This window comes from Carcharhinus amblyrhynchos, chromosome 26 (genome assembly GCF_965287045.1).
Source record: "Carcharhinus amblyrhynchos chromosome 26, sCarAmb.v2.hapA, whole genome shotgun sequence".
Taxonomy (NCBI): domain Eukaryota; kingdom Metazoa; phylum Chordata; class Chondrichthyes; order Carcharhiniformes; family Carcharhinidae; genus Carcharhinus; species Carcharhinus amblyrhynchos.
Genome location: NC_137349.1, coordinates 32447981 through 32467967, shown reverse-complemented (window position 1 = coordinate 32467967; position 19987 = coordinate 32447981). Strand labels below are relative to the sequence as shown.

At 46.2% G+C, this 19987-nt stretch overlaps 1 protein-coding gene across 2 annotated transcripts in view; it reads left to right on the top strand.

The window, feature by feature from the left end:
• mpnd (MPN domain containing) overlaps positions 1–19987 on the top strand; it is a 40594-nt gene that overhangs the window by 8249 nt on the left and 12358 nt on the right. For both annotated transcript variants that reach the window (XM_080212754.1, XM_080212755.1), the window contains exons 2-10: positions 2044–2255; positions 3988–4218; positions 6217–6373; positions 8456–8540; positions 9777–9873; positions 10722–10794; positions 11900–11976; positions 16296–16464; positions 18995–19065. In XM_080212754.1, the coding sequence (XP_080068880.1) occupies positions 2044–2255; positions 3988–4218; positions 6217–6373; positions 8456–8540; positions 9777–9873; positions 10722–10794; positions 11900–11976; positions 16296–16464; positions 18995–19065 (1172 nt within the window). The remainder of the gene's footprint in view (positions 1–2043; positions 2256–3987; positions 4219–6216; positions 6374–8455; positions 8541–9776; positions 9874–10721; positions 10795–11899; positions 11977–16295; positions 16465–18994; positions 19066–19987) is intronic.

The following is a 19987-nucleotide window of genomic DNA, read 5'->3' as shown; positions in this document are numbered from 1 at the left end:
TTAACCATAGAACAATTTTCGATAAATATCTCAAAGTCAAAAAGAACATTTACGTTGGCCACAGGACAAAAGAGGTATTTGAATTACAAGAACAAAAAATCCTCATAAAAAGTGACATCCAGAAATGAAAATGTCAGCATTTTGGCCATTTGATCAGAGCTGAAAAACTCCAGAGATCTCCTGGAGTGCAGCAGGGAGAGGCATTGACCGAGGTGTAATTGGATGATGGATGTCACAGAGTGGTTGCAGATGAGCTACAGAGGAAATGTGAGGATGGCGCAAAAGACAATGGAGTGTGTCATACAACGACAGCAAAGCTCCTGGGAAGCATAGCTGCAAACTACAGCAGCAGATATCAGTAACAGTGTTCGCTCCAATATTGACTGAGCTGCAGAGATTGAATTTACCATTGTGGTGAATTCTTATTTTGTCCACCCCCCCCCACTTTCACAAAAACTCTGATCTATGCTAGGGTGTTGCGTGTAGTGTTTTGTGTGTGTGCACTGGGGACAGGACCCACTGGACAGAGATTAAGTGCCTGTTCACTAGATCATTGTTTTGTTTCCACTCTCCCTATCCCAAAGCCACCGAGGCTCGTTGCAAGGCCCCTTTTCTGGTACAGCTGAAATCAGCTCCCTCGGTAATGGTCAGGGCTAATTGGCTCAGTACTCTGGGCGGCACAGTAGTTCGCACAGCAGCCTCGCAGCGCCAGGGACCCGGGCTCAATTCCCAGCTTGGGTCACTGTCTGTGTGGAGTTTGCACATCCTCCCCATGTCTGCGTGGGTTTCCTCTGGGTGCTTTGATTTCCTCCTACAGTCCATAGACATGCGGGTTAGGTGCATTAGCCATGCTGAATTGACCCTTAATGTCCCGGGATGCGTAGATTAGAGAGATTAGCAGAGTAAATATGTGGGATTACGGGGATAGGGCATGTGTGGGATTGTTGTCAGTGCAAACTTGATGGGCCGAATGGTCTACTTCTTCATTGAAGGTTCTATGGTTTCTATGATTGTTGACAGGCTGGAAGAAGACCCCTGGAGGTCAGTATTTGGCCAGTGCTTTTCCTAATATGTATTAATGATCTTGATCTTAGTGTGCAAGGGACAATTTCAAAGCGTGCGGATGACACAATACTTGGACATATTTTAAACTGTGAAGAGGACAGTGTGGAACTGGATAAGGATATAGGCAAATTAATGGAGAGGACAGGGAGGTGGCAGTTGAAGTTAAATGGGGAGAGGTGTGAGGTGATGCATTTTTGTCGGAAGAACTTGGAGAGACAATGTAAAATAAGCGGTAAAATTCTTAAGGATTTGCAGGAGCAATGGAATCTGGTGTGTACGTGCGTAGATTTTGGAAGATGACAGGAGGAGAGGAGTTAATAAAGCATCCAGTATTCTGGGCTTCATTAATAGGGGCATAGAATACAAGAGCAAGGAGGTTATGGTGAAGTTATACAAGACACTAATGCAGCCTCAGCAGGAATATTGTGTGTAGTTCTGGGCGCCACGTGACAGGAAGGGTGTGAACTCATTGGTGAGAGTGCAGGAGAGGTTTACAGGAATGGACCATTCAGTTGTGATTGGCATGGCTGGGACTTTTCTCCTTTTAGAGAAAAAAGCTAAGAGGAAATTTGATGGAGATGTTCAAAATCATGACGGGGCTGAACAGAGTAGACAGGGGGAAACTGTTACCGCAAGAACAGGAGGGCACAGATTTAAAGTGCAAATGTGATGTGAGGAAAACTTTCTCATGGTGCATGATTTGGGTCTGGAATGCATTTCCTGGAAGTTTTGGTGGTGGGGGTGGGGGGGTGCGGGCGCAGGTTCAATTGAGGCATTCAGGAGACCATTAAATGGTAACTTGAATAGAAAAAATGTGCAGGGGTACGGGGAAGAGGCAGGGGAATTGCACTAAGCAATGATGCTCGTTTGGGGAGTCAGTACAGACACGATGGGCCAAATGGCCTCTTTCTGTGCTGTAACAATTCTGTACCAAGGCCTGGTAGACATTAATCTTCTTTATTGTACGCTTGTCCTTAGCTTCTGACCCGTCATCGCCTGCAGTGGAAGAGGGAGTTGAGGATGAGGAGGATGAGGTGGATATGAGCTTGGAAGAGGTGGAGAATGGGACTGCTGGAAAAATGCGCAGTCCCCGGGGGACCCTGCTCACTCGCCGTGGGATTACACTCCGCGTGCTTCTCAAAGACAGAGTCATCCAGCCAGGAGAAGGCCTGCTCTCCATTCACTATTTAGTAAGAAAATATCCTTCATGTAATTATGTCAGCCTCCCCTGCCCCCTCACCCACATTTGCTCCCTCCCTCTCGTGAAGCTGTTTGGATACACTTCCACAGGGTTGGCCACCCTCTGCTATCTCATAATTTCCACACGAAAACATGGAACAGGGGTCTCCAAGTCTTCTGTTGTTTGTGGGATGCTTAACTGGGTATCCCAGTGCCTCAGGAGTCACATTTAAGGGTTGAATCCATGTTTTCTTCAACTTGTACAGATCCTAAGTTGTTGGTGCCATTGGATCCTTGTTTTTTTGACCTAGGACTTATCCAGCAAGGAGGTAACAGCTCTGGGTAGGGCCCCTCTCATACCTCCAGATTGATAACATTCCAACAAGATAAATACAATCAGGACCTCAAGGACTGAGCAACCCAACACTGAACAGTGCCAGTGGGCTATTTGACCATGGTGGTCATCTCGCAGCCCTATCCTGTGGATTCACTTTCCAGTTTTTACTACTTTTTCCTTCCTTTATAAGTTCATAAGATATAGGAGCAGAATTAGGCCCATCGAGTCTGCTCCAACATTCGATCATGGCTGATATGCTCCTCATCCCCATTTTCCTGCCTTCTCCCATAACCCTTCAACCCATTATCAATTAAAAATCTGTCTAACTCCTCCTTAAATTTTACTCACTGTCCCAACATCAATTGCATTTTTGAGTGGTGAATTCCACAGATTCACAACCCTTTGGGAGAAGTAGTTTCTCCTCAACTCTGTTTTACGTTTGCAACTCCTTATCCTAAGACTATGACCCCTCGTGCTAGAATGTCCCACCAGTGGAAGCATCCACTCCATATCTACTTTATCAATACCTTTTACCATCTTGTATACCTCAATCTGATCTCCCCTCATTCTTCTAAATTCCAGAGAGTCTAGGCCTAAACTGTTCAATCTTCATATGACTAACCCCGCATCTCTGGAATCAATCTAATAAACCTTCTCTGAACTGCCTCCAATGCCACTACATCTTTCCTCAAAGTCAGGGACCAAAACGGTGCACAATACTCCAGGAATATTGAGTTGTTCAGCCAATTCAGGCTGAATAAACTAGGCTTGTACTCGTTAGAGTTTAGAAGAATGAGGGGAGATCTCATTGAGACGTATAAGATGATGAATGGGATGGATAGGATAGAGGTGGAGAGACTCTTCCCGCTCAAAAAAGACAGTAGGACTAGGGGGCACAGCCTCAAGATAAAGGGGAGGCGGTTTAGAACGGAGTTGAGGAGGAACTTCTTCACTCAAAGGGTGGTGAATCTCTGGAATTCTCTGCCCGTTGAAGTGGTGAAGAGGCTGCCTCGCTAAATATTTTTAAGAAGCGGGTTGATGGGTTTTTGATAAGAGAAGGGATTAAGGGTTATGGGGAGAGGGCGGGAAAGTGGAACTGAGCCACGACAGATCAGCCATGATCTTATTGAATGGCGGGGCAGGCTCGAGGGGCTAGATGGCCTACTCCTGCTCCTATTTCTTATGTTCTTATGTTCTTATGTTCAATTCAATAGAACTGAGGTCTAAACCTCGGAGCTCCCTTGGTGTATATGTTCGTTCTGTACCAGATAGTACACTAAATTAGGAAATCAGTATTTTTATTTTGTTGTAAGCCACCTAAAATACTGATGGAATCTACAGTCATGCTGTTGCATTATGTCCACGACCTGTCAGCCTCTGATATCTGCTGTCCTGTTTCTCCACAGGGCAAGACCTTTGTCGGGGACCTGTTGCCCGACGGAAAGATCCGATGGCAAGAAACCAGCCAGGTTTTCAACTCTCCCAGTGCCTGGGCCACGCATTGCAAGAAACTAGTCAACCCAGCCAAGAAATCTGGCTGTGGCTGGGCCTCCGTGAAGTACAAGGGACAAAAACTGGATCAGTACAAGACCATGTGGCTGAGGAAGCAACAGCCAGCACTGCAGGCTGTGGAGATGGTATGGTTCACAGTGGAGTTTATCAAAGTACTGTTGTGCTCAGTTCAGTGGGAGACAGTGGTGTAATGGTAATATCACTGGTCTCGTAATCAAGAGACCCAGGCTAATGCTCTGGGTACCTGGGTTCAAATCCCACCGTGGCTAGCTTGTGGAATTTAAATTCAATGAATCAGTCTGAAATATAGAATCCTACAGTGCGGAAGGAAACCGTTCAGCCCATCGAGTCTGCACCAACCACAACCCCACCCGGGCCCTATCCCCATGACCCAATGCATTCACCCGAGTTAGTCCTCCCAGCATTAAAGGGCAAATTAGCATAGTCAACCCACCTAACATGCACATCTTTGGATTAAGGGAAGGAACTGGAGAACCCGGAGGAAACTACGCAGACACGGGAAGAATGTGCAAACTTGCACACAGGCAGTGACCCGAGCCAGGAATCGAACTTGGATCTCTAAAAGTAAAATAAAGTTTATTTATTAGTCACAAGTAAGGCTTACATTAACATTGCAATGACGTTCCTGTGAAATTCGCCATACTCTGGTGCCTGTTTGGGACCTAACCAGCATGTCTTTCAGACTGTGGGAGGAAACCGGAGCATCTGAAGGAAACCCATGCAGACACGGGGAGAATGTGCAAACTCCACACAGACAGTGACCCAAGCTGGGAATTGAACCCGGGTCCCTGGCTCTGAGAGGCAGTAGTGCTAACCACTGTTCTACAGTGCCGCCCACAGTGGGCTTTTAGAAAGCTAGTTTCAGTAATGGCGACCATGAAACTATTGCCAATTGTTGTAAAAACCCACCTGGTTCTCTAATGTCCTTTAGGGAAGGGGGAATCTGCCCTCCTTACCTGGTCTGGCCTACGTGTGGCTCTAGGGCAACGTGGTTGACTTTTAACTGCCCTCTGAAATGGTGTGCCAATCCATTCAGTTCAAGGGCAATTAGGTAAGGGCGTCAAGTGCTGGCCTTGCCCAGCCACAAAGGGACTAATGGACTGTCAAATGGGTTCAAGCCCAGCCCAAATCTAAATGATCAAAAATAACAAAGGGAAGAAATTCTCCCAAACCTGCTGAGTGATCGTTGATGTGATGAAAGAAAATGCAAATCTCAATTTAAAAAGGGGTTAAAAATCACCATTGTTGGGTCAGGAATTTACCATCGAGTTGAGGACAGGGACTGGTAAAAGTGGATTAGTGCGTCATTGTACCATGTACTGTATCTGACCTGAGAGTGACTAATGGGACAACGTGGAGGGAGATTTACTCTTTTGTCAACAAGAAGTTGTTTGTATCTGCACAATGTCAAAGTATCGTGGCAAAGAGACAGTAACCTCTTTTTTTTGTTTATTCAGAGCAGATGTTGGCCTATTTTGTTTCCTGGTATAGCCAGTGCCAGGAAATTCTGGAATTAGTCAATATTCAAATGATGTCAAAAAGCCTTTAAATCTCATGTGCTGTTTGAATAGCTGGTGCCAGATTTTGACTCCCATTTATGATTGCGCCAGTGAACATGTGCATTTTGTTTGTTGTACATAAGCAGATTTATCAAACTTACCCTTCAAAGATGTTGAGGCTTCCTTCAAGAATGAAGACACAGCATGGTGTAACGCCAAGCCAGCTAGGCCAAGTAGTTTTCTGTTTGTGATCTCTGCCTACCTCAGTATGACTGGGTTTGGGAAGAGTCATCCAGGGCTCCTGATGCCAGTTATTGATGATTGACTTGTGTGCTGGGTTGCGTGTAGCCAGCTCGTGGAGTTCTGCCGTCCGCTGCTCTTGCCTCACTCAGCAAGAACTGGGGCCCACTGAAGGAATGAGAACCCAGAGGCTGCCCTGTGCTGAAAGGCCTCACTGCTGTTTGGATCCAAGACCTTCGGGGTGGTAGTGGTTGGTGGGTGGGTGGGGGTGGGGGTGGCGGGTGCAAATTGACTTAAAACCTTTTTGATAGCTTTTCAAATTCTAGGAGAGGCAGTCACTTCTTGGTTTAATTTTCCCTACAGAATTTGGCCAGTGAAGGAGAGGATGAGGAAATTCCGGAAGAGGAAGACTTCGAAAACCGTGGGAAGAAGGTTCCCAAACTGGACAATCAACTCAAGAAGGTGGAAGAGAAGAGCAGAAAGCTGCAAGCGAAAAGTTCTCGAGACTCTAGCCTGACGGGTACCACACCACTCTCAGTATTGCTTTGGGTTACTTAACCCTTCGGTGTAATTGTTTCGTGTTTTCCTGTAGGGATGACGTGGAGATGCCGGCATTGGACTGGGGTGAACACAGTAAGACGTCTCACAACACCAGGTTAAAGTCCAACTGGTTTATTTGATAGCAAACGCCACTAGCTTTCGGAGCGCTGCTTCTTCATCAGGTCAGTGGGGACCCCATGCACCTGACGAAGGAGCAGCGCTCCAAAAGCTAGTGACGTTTGCTACCAAATAAACCTGTTGGACTTCAACCTGGTGTTGTGAGGCTCCTTCCTGTAGGGACACAGGCTGATTGGGTAAATTACATACTGATGAAGCTGTAACATTTACAGGATCAGAATGTTTCATTGGCTGGGGGGAGGGGGAGGTGGCTACCCTCCCAGATCCAATTTTGGGTCATCACTTCCATCGCAACAGGTGGAGGTGCATTTCCATCTCCCTTTTTTACTCTGTGGTGTTGGTAAGGGATTGCATGAAGCGGCTGATGACTGTTCCAGAAATGAGGTCTCCTTGCCATTGTTAGTGACCAGAATTGTACACATTACTGACCATGTGGACATACCAATGCTGTCCATGTACTTAACTGGGCCCAATTTTAACTCTGGTTTTCTTTACTATTGCTGCATACTGTGCTTCCATTTTGGTTAATTATCCACCAGTTCTACTCCTGTGATGTATCATGTAAGCGCAACCTGTTATGTTTATATTCTCCCATTCTCATTACTTCATACTTATCCTCGTTAAGTGGCATTTAGAATCACAGAATCGGCCCATTGAGTCTGCATCAACCACAATCCCACCTACGCTTTAACCCCCATAACCCCATGCATTTACCCTAACCAAGGGGCAATTTATCACGGCCAGTCCACCTAACCCACTCATCTTTGAACTGCGGGAGGAAACCGGAGCACCCGGAGAAAACCCTTGCAGACATGGGGAGAATGTGCAAACTCCACACAGACAGTTACCCAAGCCAGGAATCGAATCTGGGTCCCTGGAGCTGTGAGGCATCAGTGCTAACCACTGTATCACCGTGTCGCCCCCATTGGACTCACATTCTACATCTGCCGTGGTGAGATTCAAACCCGGGTCCCCAGAACATTAGCTGGATAATAGTTCAGTGATAATAGCACTGAGTCATTGCTTCCCCTTTTTGCCACTCGCCCTATCCTGAACCCGGTGTTTTTGGATTTATTTGTTTGTCTGTTTATTGTTAAAATCCCTTCTAATTTGATGTCATTTGCAAATTTAACTTTCCAAAACTGGCCACTGGCTACACTCTGCTCTCTGCTGACCACAGAAGGTCCCGTGGTTGCTGAATGCTCAGATTTGTGTGGGAGTGATGGGCTTGACAATGATGTTGTGTTGTTATTTCTGGCAGTAGCTGTACTGATATTTGTCACAGGTACTTCTGTCCCCTAGGAGTAAGCCCACGAGACAAGCAGTGGATCCGAGTGGATCACGATCTCAGTGGCATCTGGATCATTGTCCTGATTTGATGCAGACACTGAAAGTACATTGTGGATTCTTGCTCCTACACTTACAAATATCTATTACAGAGTCAGAAGTTAAATGATGGAAATGGCCACTCAGCTTCTGTAAGGACTCAGTGTGTGATACAAGCTGATGTGAATATCCCATTTGACACTGGCCAACTCAGCATTGCATGATCTGCTGGTTATGTGCAGAGTATACCCTGTTCCCATCGATTGTTTCCTGATGCAGTGGGTGTTAGCCTGGTGGCGTTGGTCAGACCCTGTTGAGATGCATCCTTTGCACTCTCGGTAGTCTTGAAGACAGTTGGGTGCAAGTGTGTGGCACAGGCCTCCCTTTTATCCTTCGGGTTGACCATTTTACTGACCTGCTCCTTCAGAAATAGTTGCTGTATGTTGGAGTGGCAAACCAGCTGGTGAAGTGGCCCTCAGTCGTGCAGGTGGCATTGCTGCTGTGTTACTGTGGGCGAACTTTGAGAGTGTAATGGGAACCTATTGAAATGTCATTTGCACGTTTCCTCTTAACTGAGTTATGTTCTCTCACCCTTAAGACAATGGGCATAACGTGAAGAAAGCTGGCAGCAAAGACTTGGGCCCTGTTCAATACTCTGTGATTGGCAGCAGAGACTCAGGAAGGTAGGTATATGCAACCTCTTGGTGACCGGACCTTTCTTCTTGATTTTCAGATAATTAAATCAGTTGATACTGACGTCCTGAAGGCTTGTAATCCCACGCTGCCTCTTTGAACCTTACCCAAATGGTCATGGGTGGCACAGTGGTTGGCACTGCTGCCTCACAGCTCCAACAATCTAGGTTCAAATGTGACCTCAGGTCACCATCTGTGTGGAGTTTGCATGTTCTCTTTGTGTCTGCATGGGTTTCCTCCAGGTACTCCGGTTTCCTCCTACACTCCAAAGATGTGCAGATATGGGTGGATTGGCCATGCTAAAGTACCCCTTCATGTTCTAAAATGTGTAGTTAGGGGGATTAGCCACAGTAAATGTGTGTGGGGTTATGGGGATAGGGTCTGGGTAAAATACTCTTTCGGAGAGTCACTGCAGACTCAATGGACCAAATGCCCTGCTTCTGCACTGTGTGATTCAATGATCGCATTCCTGCATTTATATAATTCCTTCAACCTTTAAAAAAAATCCCAAGGAGAAATGAAGTGAGCATGGAACCTTTTAGAAGGGTTAGAAGAGGTAATTTGACTAAAGAGTTTGGGAAATGTAGAAAGGGAGATGGGGAAACCAGAAAGGTTTTGGAATGGGAGCTGCTGGACCTGCTTCGAAACAGGAGTGGAAGGTGGGGGAAGCAGACAGTGGAGGGAGAGGAGGCTACGTAACCTCCAGTGGAGGGAGAGGAGGCATAGGGTGGCACAGTGGTTAACACTGCTGCCTCACAGTGCCAGGGACCAGGGCTCGATTTCTAGCTTGGGTCACTTTCTGTGTGGAGTTTGCACATTCTCCCCGTGTCTACGTGGGTTTTCTCCGGCTGCTCTGGTTTCCTCTCACAGTCCAAGCATGTGCGAGTTAGGTTAATTGGCTGTGCTAACTTACCCATGGTGTCTCAGGATGTGCAGGTTAAAGGGATTAGTGGGGTAAATGTGTGGGGTTGTGGGAATAAGGCCTGGGCTGGGATTGTGGTTGGCGCAGGCTCGATGGGCCAGATAGCCTCCTTCTGCACTGTAGGGTCTACGATTTAATAAATGCAATCTATCCTTGGTAAAAGCCCGCTGCACGGTAAATTCCATCCATTGTGGCCCACTTTAGTTCCCAAATGGACAGTTTCATTAAAGCTGGGTGTACCCATTGTGAATGCAGAGGAGAGTTGGGAGTGACGTACTAACTTGTTTCCCTCCCCCTGCTACAGGGATCCTCATACGCTTGTCGAACTGACGTCATTCACATCCGTGAACAAATTCCAGCCCTTCAACGTTGCAATATCAAGCAACGTGCTGCTGCTAGTGGTGAGTGTTCGAGTGACTTGGATGTAAGTACTTGGTGTAAGTGTTTTATTCGTCCTTCACCCAACCCCTCCTCATCCTCCCACGCTATCCACCATTCCTTGACCGAGAAGGCTAAGACGCACCCAACTCAATCAACAGAACGAGTTCTCTCCTTGTCACAAACTATAAGCTTTTGACATTATGTGCTTGAATATTGAGCTGGAGCAATTAAGTAACAACAGTGAGGATTTGGAGAGGGTATGAGATGCAAAGGACAACACAAGTCTCCAAATTCCTTGATGGTCTCACCCAACCTTATCTAAATAACCTAGCAGCATATTCCAGCCACACAACTGGACTCCTGATTGAACTAGTGCCTATCTGTCCTCCCTGCATTTTCACATTGGAGACTACTTTGCCAGTCACCGTGGTAACTATCCGTAAATCATTCACTTCCCTGCTTCTTCTTCCTTCTCTTCAAATCCTCTTACTATCTTTGGAGACCATTTTTTTTAAAGCCACCCCCTCCCCTGCTTGGTGTGAGTGTCTTCCCTCTTGTACAGAGCTCTGAACATTCCTGTAGCATTTGACGGGGTTACAGTACGAATGCATGTTGTGCTGCAGTCACAGTTTATAAAGAGCAAAGTGTAGAAGTGCAGTGCCTAGAAGATAAGAGAGAAAGGAAATGTTTATGATGGAGAAGTTAATTTTGGATGTTTTGCACAGTAACTTTGGAACTAAAATTGCGAATAATGCGGAATAGGAATTACTCAAAGACGCTAATTGAATTGAGCAGGCACACTCGGACGCTGAGCTTTGTCCTTCATTATTTCTATTCCTGAAAGCTTTCTTTTTTTTTTGTTCTTTAGGATTTTCATTGCCACCTGACCACCAGTGAGGTGGTGGGCTACCTCGGAGGGAGGTGGGATACGAGCACACAGTGTAAGGACCTCCTAATTCAATCCTATGTACATGTAGAGATTTGACATAATTTGAAGGTATGATATTGTGTGGAGAAAGCACTTGGGTGTGACAACAAGAGTAAAGAAACGCATTTCACACAATTTATAAAATCTATCCATTTAACTCTCTTTTGAATGTTTTATATAGAATTATTTAGAGACAGTCATTTTGACCCAATTAGGCTGAGCTGATTTACTCTACGAGTCTCCTTCCGTTCCATCCACTTTGCCTCAGCTTTTCAGCATATCTTTCTATTTCTTTATCTGTCATGCACTTTGGACGGCATGATGGCACAGTGGTTATACTGCTCCCTCACAACTCCAGGAACCAGACCTAGATCATAGACTCCCCACCGTGCAGAAGAGGCCATTCAGCCCACTGAATCTGTACCAACTCTCTGACAGAGTATTTTACCCAGGCCCTCTTCCCTGCCCAACCCCCACAGTCCCACACATTTCACCATGGCTCATGGATAGATTACAGCTTGGGACACTAAGGAGCAACTTATCATCGCCAATACACCCAACCTGCACATCTTTGGAGTGTGGGAGGAAACCGGAGCACCCAAAGGAAACCCACGCAGACACGGGGAGAACGTGCAAACTCCACGCAGTCACCCAAGGCTGTAATTGAACCCAGATTCCCGGCGCTGTGAGGTTTTAAGTTTAAGTTTATTTATTAGTGTCACAAGTAGGCTTACATTAACACTACAATGAAGTTGCTGTGAAAATCCCCTCGTCGCCACACTCCGGCGCCTGTTTGGCCACAATGAGGGTGAATTTAGCATGGTCGATGCACCTAACCAGCACGTCTTTCGGACTGTGGGGGGGGAAACCGGAGCACCCAGAGGATACCCATACAGACATGGGGAGAACGTGCAGTAAGCTGGGAATTGAACCTGGGTCCCTGGCGTGTGAGGCAGCAGTGCTAACCTTCAGGATTTACTCTCTTTTGTCCATGTTTTGTGGAGGTGTAGGTAAGAGGGCTCAACTCTATTAGAGTAAATGCTCTAATCTGTAATATCTTGATCTCCCCTGCTTTATAGTACAGCTCCCCACTGATGGTTGTGTGTGTGTTTTGACAGTGCTGACAATTCTCCGAGCTTTTCCGTGTCGAATACGACTTTCCGACAAGGACTCTGCCTCTGCGGTCGAAGAAGAGGTAAAGTTTACCATTGTTTTCCCAGGTTTCTTCCCCTGTATCCTATCCTGAAGAGCCTTGTTTTTTGAGCAGTGCCTGCAGAGGGAAACCGGCTTAACATCTTAGACCCAAGGCAAAAACTGCACCCAGGTCCATGAAACCTGATTAAAGGTCACTGACTTGAAATATTAACTCTGTTTCTCACCACAGGTGCTGCCTGTCCTGCTGAGTATTGTCCAGCATTTTCTTTGTTTCATATTTCTGGTATTTTAGTTTTACGATCTTGTTTCCTTGACTGAGATATAGCTAAATAGGTGCGATGCATCCTCTGTTAGATCACCCAAGCTGTGTTCTTAATATGTGGGTTAAAATCAGAAAAAAATCGTAAGAACTAGGAGCAGGAGTAGGCAAGTTAGCCCCTCGAGCCTGCTTAAAGTTAATTTATTAATCACAAGTAGGCTTACATTAACAATGCACTGAAGGTACTGTGAAAATTCCCTATTCACCACACTCTGGTGCCTGTTCGGGTACACTGAGGGAGAATTTAGCATGCCAATGCACCTAACCAACACATTTTTCGGATTGTGGGAGAAAACTCCCGGAGGAAACCCACGCAGACACGGGGAGATTGTGCAGACTCTGCACAGACAGTGACCCAAGCCGGGAATCGAACCCAATGCGCTGAGAGGCAGCAGTGCCAACCACTGTGCCACTATGCTCCGCCATCTAATACGATCATGGCTGATCTTGGATTTGACTTCACTTATCTGCTCGTTCACCATAATCCTTCAAACCTTTACTAATTAAAAATCTATTCACCTGTTCCTTACTCAAAGTCCCAACATCCACCACGCTGTGGGGTAGTGAATTCCACAAACCCATGACCCTCTGGGAGAAGTCATTTCTCCTTGTCTCTGTTTTAAATCTGCCATCCCTTATCTTAAAACTGTGACCTCTTGTTCTAGATTGCCCCACAAGAGGAAACATCCTCTCCACGTCTGCTTTGTGCACCTCTATTAGATCTCTCATTCTTCTAAACTCCAGGGAGTATCAGCCCAAACTGCCCAATCTCACTTCATAAAACAAACGCCTCATCTCTGGAATCAATCTGGTGAACCTCCTCTGAACTGCCTCCAATGCAACTACATCCCTCCTCAAGTAAGGAGACCTAAAGCTATATACAATATCCCAAGTACGGTCTCACTAATGCTTTTACAGTAGCAGCAACATTTTATATTCTATTCCTTTAGCAATAAATGCCAAGAGTCCATTTGCCTTCCTTGCCTATTACCTGCATACTAATTTTTTGCGATTCATGCACAAGGACACCCAGATCCCTCTGCACTGAAGCACTACAGAGTTTTTCTCCATTTGGGTGGTAATGTGCCTTTATATTTTTCCTGAACTCCATTAGTGTTGGTAAACTACTTGACTACAAAATGCAGCCCAGTTGAGCCATGCCCTGTCCTTTCTACCAGCTGAATGTGCCTCTGGATAGTGTTTTATGATGAGTTTATAAATTACTGCCTGTTCCACTTTGGGTGACTGCTCCCAGTTCCCTTGATATTCCAGGAAAGAGATTTCCGAAGTTAAAAGCAGGATTGAGTAATTTGTCCTTTGACTGCACTCACTTCATCCGAATGAAAAGCTGTTTCCATGTGAACATTTTATGAGTCCTAGCATGCCTGCCCATTAATGGGATGTTTGGCACATTCTTTGTTTCAGTTCTAAAAGTCTCCCCATATTTTTTTGACACTTTGATGACTTTATTCATGCCATTTCCTGCTCTTGGCCAAACTGGAATTTTTTTTTCAAATTTGCTTTCGATTTCCACCTTCCCCTCACTTCCACATGGTCCACCTCCAGCTCTTTCCGTTCTTTCTCAAATTCCCCATTTCCATTTCTGGCGGGAATAAGTTTTCATCAACGTTTACAATAAATGTGTCCAACGATACAGAAAGGGTCCAGAGGGACAATTTTTTCACACAGTGGGTGTTAAGTGTCTGGAGCGAGCTGCCCCAGGTATAATAGAGGCGGGTACAATTTTGCCTTTTAAAAAGCATTTAGATAGTTACATGGGTAAGACGGGTATAGAGGGATACGGGCCAAATGTGGGCAATTGGGACTAGCTTAGTGGCTTTGAAAAAAAAGGGCTGCATGAACAAGTTGGGCTGAAGGGCCTGTTTCCATACTGTAAACATCTATGACTGTAAGTACAGTCACTCACTCCCACTTACTGTGAAGACTCTATTCTGTTCTCTCTGGTTTGCTGTCTCTGTTGTGTGTGTTTGAACAGCACTATCTTCCATAAAGCACCTCAGACGTATCTTTTATCCTCCACTGATGCTTCCCCTCTACCTGAGCCCTTGACTGTATTCTGTTCCAATTCCCACAATTCCATTCTTACCCACACTCTGAGAACCCGTGATGGGATTCCCCTTATCCTCACCTTCCAGCCCACCAACCTCCACGTTCAGTCGGATCACCCTCCACCGTGCCTGCCATCTCCAGGGTGATAAAGCCACCGGACACATCTTTCCCTTCCCATCGTTCAGCATTCCAGAGGGATGTTCACTCCGCGACGTCCTGGTCCTTTCCTCGGTCACCCCCAACAACCCCTTCCCACAAAATGCCGGAGATGCCCAGGCCCAGGTGAAACAGTGATCTACGGATACTTTTCTTGTCGATTTAGTGATTCACTGCTCACTCTGCAGCCTCCTCTGCCGTCAGGTGACTAAAAGCAGATTGGGTGGCCACTTTGCAGAAAGTGTCCGTTTTAGTTCCTCCGTGTGACGCTGGGCTCTGGAGGCCGGTCGTTTTAATTCTCCGCCCCATTCTGCCCTCAAAACTCCTAAACAGTTCCAATCAAGCTGAAAGTAAATAAGGAAAATGGGAGCCGGGAGTAGGCCGTCCAGCCCACAAACCTGCTCTGCTGTTCAACTTGATCATGGTCGATTTTCTGCCTCAAGGAACTTTTCCAGGCATGATCCCCACATCCCTTTAAAATCTAGAAATCCGTCGATCTCTTGGTTGAATATATTCAATGACAGCCTTCACAATCCTTTGGGGTAGAGAATTCTAAAGATTCACCACCATCTTGGCAGGGTAAATACGTGGGGTTATGGGGATAGGGGCTGGGTGGGATTGTGGTTGGTGCAGACTGGATGGGCCAAATGGCCTCCTTCTGCACTGTAGGGATTCTGTGATTTTCTGTGAAGAAATTCCTCCTGCTCTCTGTCCCTAAACGGCCAACCTCTTTATTCTGAGATTGTCTCCCCTGGTTCTAGAACCCTCCCACAGCCAGGTGAAAACTTTTTCCTGTCAAGCTCGGTAAGGCTTTAATGAGATTACCTCTTACTCTTCCAAACTATAGAGATTAATGGCAGAGTGTCCCCAATCTGACCATTCCAGGCACCAGGCTGGTGAATCTTTGTTATGTTCCCTCTGTGGCAAGTTTATCCTTCCTTGGATAAGGAAGCCAAAACTATGTACAATACTCCAAGAGGAGTCTTACCAACATTCTACACAATTGCAGCAAGACTTCTTTACTCCTGTACTCAAATCCTTTGGTCAAAGTACCATTTTCCTTCCTAATTGCTTGCTGTGCCTGCATGTTAACTTTCAGTGACTTGTGAACAAGCACATCTGGGTCGCTTTGGACATTAATTCTTCTCAATTTCTCTCCATTCAAGAAATATTGCACCTTTCTGTTTTTCCTACCTGACCGGATAACTTCACATTTTTCCAAAATGTATTCCAGTGGAGTTTGCACGTTCTCCCCATGTCTGTGTGGGTTTCTTCCAGGTGCTCCAGTTTCCTCCCACAGTCCAAAGACTGTGTCCTAAAATATGTAGGTTAGGGGAATTAGCTGGGTAAATGGGATTATGGGGATAGGGCCTGGGTAAGATGTGCCGTCAGAGAGTCTGTGCAGATTCAATGGGCCGAATGGCTTCCTTCTGCAGGAGTAGGCCATCTAGCCCTTCGAGCCTGCCCTGCCATTCAGTAAGATCATGGCTGATCTGAAGTGGCTCAGTTCCACTTTCCCGCTTTCTCCCCATAACCCTTAATTCCTTTGCCTACCAAAAACCTATCTACCCGTGACTTAAATATATTTAGTGAGGTAGCCTCCACCACTTCAACGGGCAGAGATTCACCACCCTTTGAGTGAAGAAGTTCCTCCTCAACTCCGTTCTAAACTGCACCCCCCACTTATCCTGAGGCTGTGCCCTCTAGTCCTGCTGTCCTTTCTGAGCGGGAAGAATCTCTCCACCTCTACCCTATCCATCTCCTTTATTATCTTTGCATCTTCTCTGAACTGAACACAACGATCTCTTCTACAGATTTGCCAGAACCTCTTCCTACGGGGGCTGTCGCTGGTCGGTTGGTACCACAGTCACCCGTATACCCGCGCCCTGCCCTCTCTGCAAGACATTGATTCTCAGATGGACTATCAGCTGAAACTACAGGGAACCACCAACAGTTTTCAGCCCTGTCTGGCACTCATCTGTGGTAAGAGGTCCACTCAGCTCTGGGTACATCTTTAGATGGTTATTTTGGTAATGCGGGAAAGTTGGGTTGTGTAAAAGCATCAGCCATGGATCGTGTGTGCCACAGTAGGACCCAGGCAACTCTGTTCTTTTTTTGTTTGTATTTCTCCAGTGCTGCTTTGTTCTGTTTGAATTGTGTGGCAGGTTTGGGGAGAATTCTTTAGTCAGAGCACTGGCATATGTTGGCATCAGTAGAGTGAGGTACCTGCAGATTAGTGGGAGAATTGTACCAGGATTTGAGATCCCATATATGTGGCCCACAGAGATGAGCAGCCTGGAACCTGTGGGTTAAAGCAATTTGTTACTTCATTCTTTGACTTTGATAGGTTTCCAATTTTTGAGTCTTTGTGGTTAAATAGATCATTCAGATGCTCGTTGGGCACAGAAGTAGTAAAAGGGAAATAAGGGGGAGGTGGGGCAGCGATTAGAGAGCAAAAGCAGCACGGTGGTTAGCAGTGCTGCCTCACGGGGATCTGGGTTCAATTCTGTCCTCAGGTGACTGTGTGGCGCTTGCACGTTCTCCCTGTATCTGTGTGGGTTTCCTCTGGATGCTCCAGTGTCCACAGTTCAAAGATGTGTGGATTAGGATAAATTGCCCCTTGGGGGAATTAGTGGGGTAAATACGCGGTGCTATGGAGACGGGACCCGAATGGGATTGTTGTAGGTGCAGGTTCGATGGGCCGAATAGCCCCCCTCTACACTGTAGGGATGATGATTCTACGAAAAGGGGCTTTACGCAGAGGCCGTGTCTGAGGTATGAATATTTTTTGAATATTCTTTACCAAAGAATAAATTTATTGCCAAAATCATAGTAAAAGGGAGGTGTTTGAGACTCTGAAAAGTCATTGATAAGGAGGAGATATTGGAAAAGCTGGCTGTAACTAAATTTGCTCAGTCACCAGGACCAGATGGGAAACATTTGGGATTGCTGAGGAAGCCAGCAGTGTATTTTTGCCACATTAGCATGTTAGCTGGGTGATGGTTTTACCCTTAGTGTGGAATTTTACTTAATCTTTCTAATACTGCACTATATAGTTTTCCCCTAAGAAGTCCCTTCAGAAAGGTACTATTTCCTTTTGATTGTGATCCTTTGAGCCGTGAGATCCCTTTAATAAACCATGAGTGCTGTTTGCCCTCAAATTGTTATAATAGTCCATATTCCATTTTTATTAGCCTCCCTCTTCCAGTGGGAAAGATGAGGAGAGGCAAAGTAAAGGGCACAATTCCAATGGAATTTCAGGAATCCAAAAACCTGTAGCTGTTTGTGTACCAATCATTGTAAGTGGCAAAACAGGTTGAGAAAGTGGTTGTAGTGTCATATGAGAACCTGGACTTTATAAATAGGTGTGGAATTCGAAAGCAAGGAGGTTACGACAAATCTTTTATAAAACGTTGCTTCAGTCTCAGCTTTGAGTAGTGTGCCCAGTTCTGGAAACTGCAGCTTAGGAAGGAAATTCCAGTGCAGAAAAGGTCCAGGGGTGAGAGGCTTCCTGGATGGATTAAATAAGTTGGAGATTGCTCTTATAGGAAGGAAGGTTGAGAGAAGAGTTGAGAGCAGTGCTCAAAATCACGAGGGATCTGGACGGAGGAGATGGGAGAAAACTGGTCACATCAGTTGGAGGGTTGAGAACTGAACTGCACTGATTTCTGGTGATTGACAAAAGACCCCAATGATAACATGAGCGGCGCGGTAGCGCAGTGGTTAGCACTGCTGCTTCACAGCTCCAGGGTCCTGGGTTCGATTCCCGGCTCGGGTCACTGTGTCTGTGTGGAGTTTGCACATTCTCCTCGTGCCTGCGTGGGTTTCTTTTGGGTACTCCAGTTTCCTTCCACAGCCCAAAGATGTGTGGGTTAGGTTGATTGGCCATGCTAAGAAATTGCCCCTTAGTGTCCAGGGATGCGTAGGATAGAGGGATTAGTGGGTATAATATGTAGGGATATGGGGGTAGGGTCTGGGTGGGATTGTATTCGGTGCAGACTCGATGGGCCAAAGGGCCTTTTTCTGCACTGTAGGGTTCTATGATTCTAACATCTATGAGCAAAACTAGCAGAGTGGTTGGGATCTGAACTACCCGAGAGGATGGTGAAGACAGCGCGGTGGCACAGTGGTTAGCACTGCTGCCTCACAGGGCCAGGGACTCGGGTTCGATTCCGGCCCTGGGTGACGTTTGCACATTCTCCCCATGTCTGTGTGGGTTTCCTCCGGGTGCACCAGTTTCCTCCCACACCCCAAAGATGTACGAATTAGGTTGATTGGCTATCAGTAGGTTCTTAATTCCAGATATTTTTTATTGAACTCATTGCCATCTGCTGCGGCAGGATTCGAACCCGGGTCCCCAGAACATTAGCTGAGTTTCTGGATTAATAGTCAAGCGATAATGTCACTAGACCATTGCCTCCCCATCAATGTATTTATTATATTTCATTTAATTATTAACACCAATCTCCAAGGAAGGGGAGAAACGTTGTAACTGACTCTCTCTCTATTTAAGGGCCGTATCACCCTGGAAGCACTAACTTGGAATCAAAAATTACTCCGTTCTGGGTTCTGCCTCCTCCAGAAGTAAGTGACTCATCTCACATCATGTTGTTTTCTGCTGGTACGGCTATTGTCAGAATCCTCAATAACATCACAACGTTTGTCTGTAGCTGCTGGAGTTAGCAAGCTGATCTGCCACCACTACATTCTGCCTATAATCTGTCCGTACTCTGAAGATGGGGCTTTGATTCATTTAGAAGCGTTAGTATAGGATTAATGGTGTGAATGACCTCACTTCACAGAATCCCTACAGTGCAGACGGAGACCATTTGGCCCATTGAGTCTGCACCGACCACAATCCCACTCAGGCCCTATCCCCGTAACCCTACATGTTCACCCTGCTAATCTGCCTGACGTTAAAAAGCAATTTAGCATGTCCGATCAACCTAACCCACACATCTTTTGGAGTGTGGGAGGAAACCCATGCAGACATGGGGAGAATATGCAATTTCCACACAGACAGTAACCCCAGGACAGAATCAAACCCATGTCTCTGGGGCTGTGAGGCAGCAGTGCTAACCGCTGTGTGCCACCATGACTTCCTTACCTCTGCTTTCCCTGTGAGTTGGTTGAAACCAGGATCTCTGTTTCTTGACCCCCTCAATGATGGCACTGCCAAGTGGGTGAGAGTGCAAACTGCTGAAGGTGTGGCTAATGCTGCCCCTTGACCTGGAAGACTGCCTGCTGAAGGGACTTAAGAGGCAGCAGTGAATTGAAATTTCCTGAGCGCCAATAACTCAGTTCATCCTGGAGCTGTCAGAGATTCAACCCCACTCCTTTTTGTTTTAAATTTTACTCCGACCTTCAAGTTACAAAGCCAAAGCTCTGAATGGACCGGGCAAATCCGTCCCTTGCTTGCTCCAAAAACCGAACTAAAATTCCAGTTGAAACCAATTCATGGTCCCCATAAGGGAGATGAACAGGGTCCAAGCTGTCAAGATTGTAT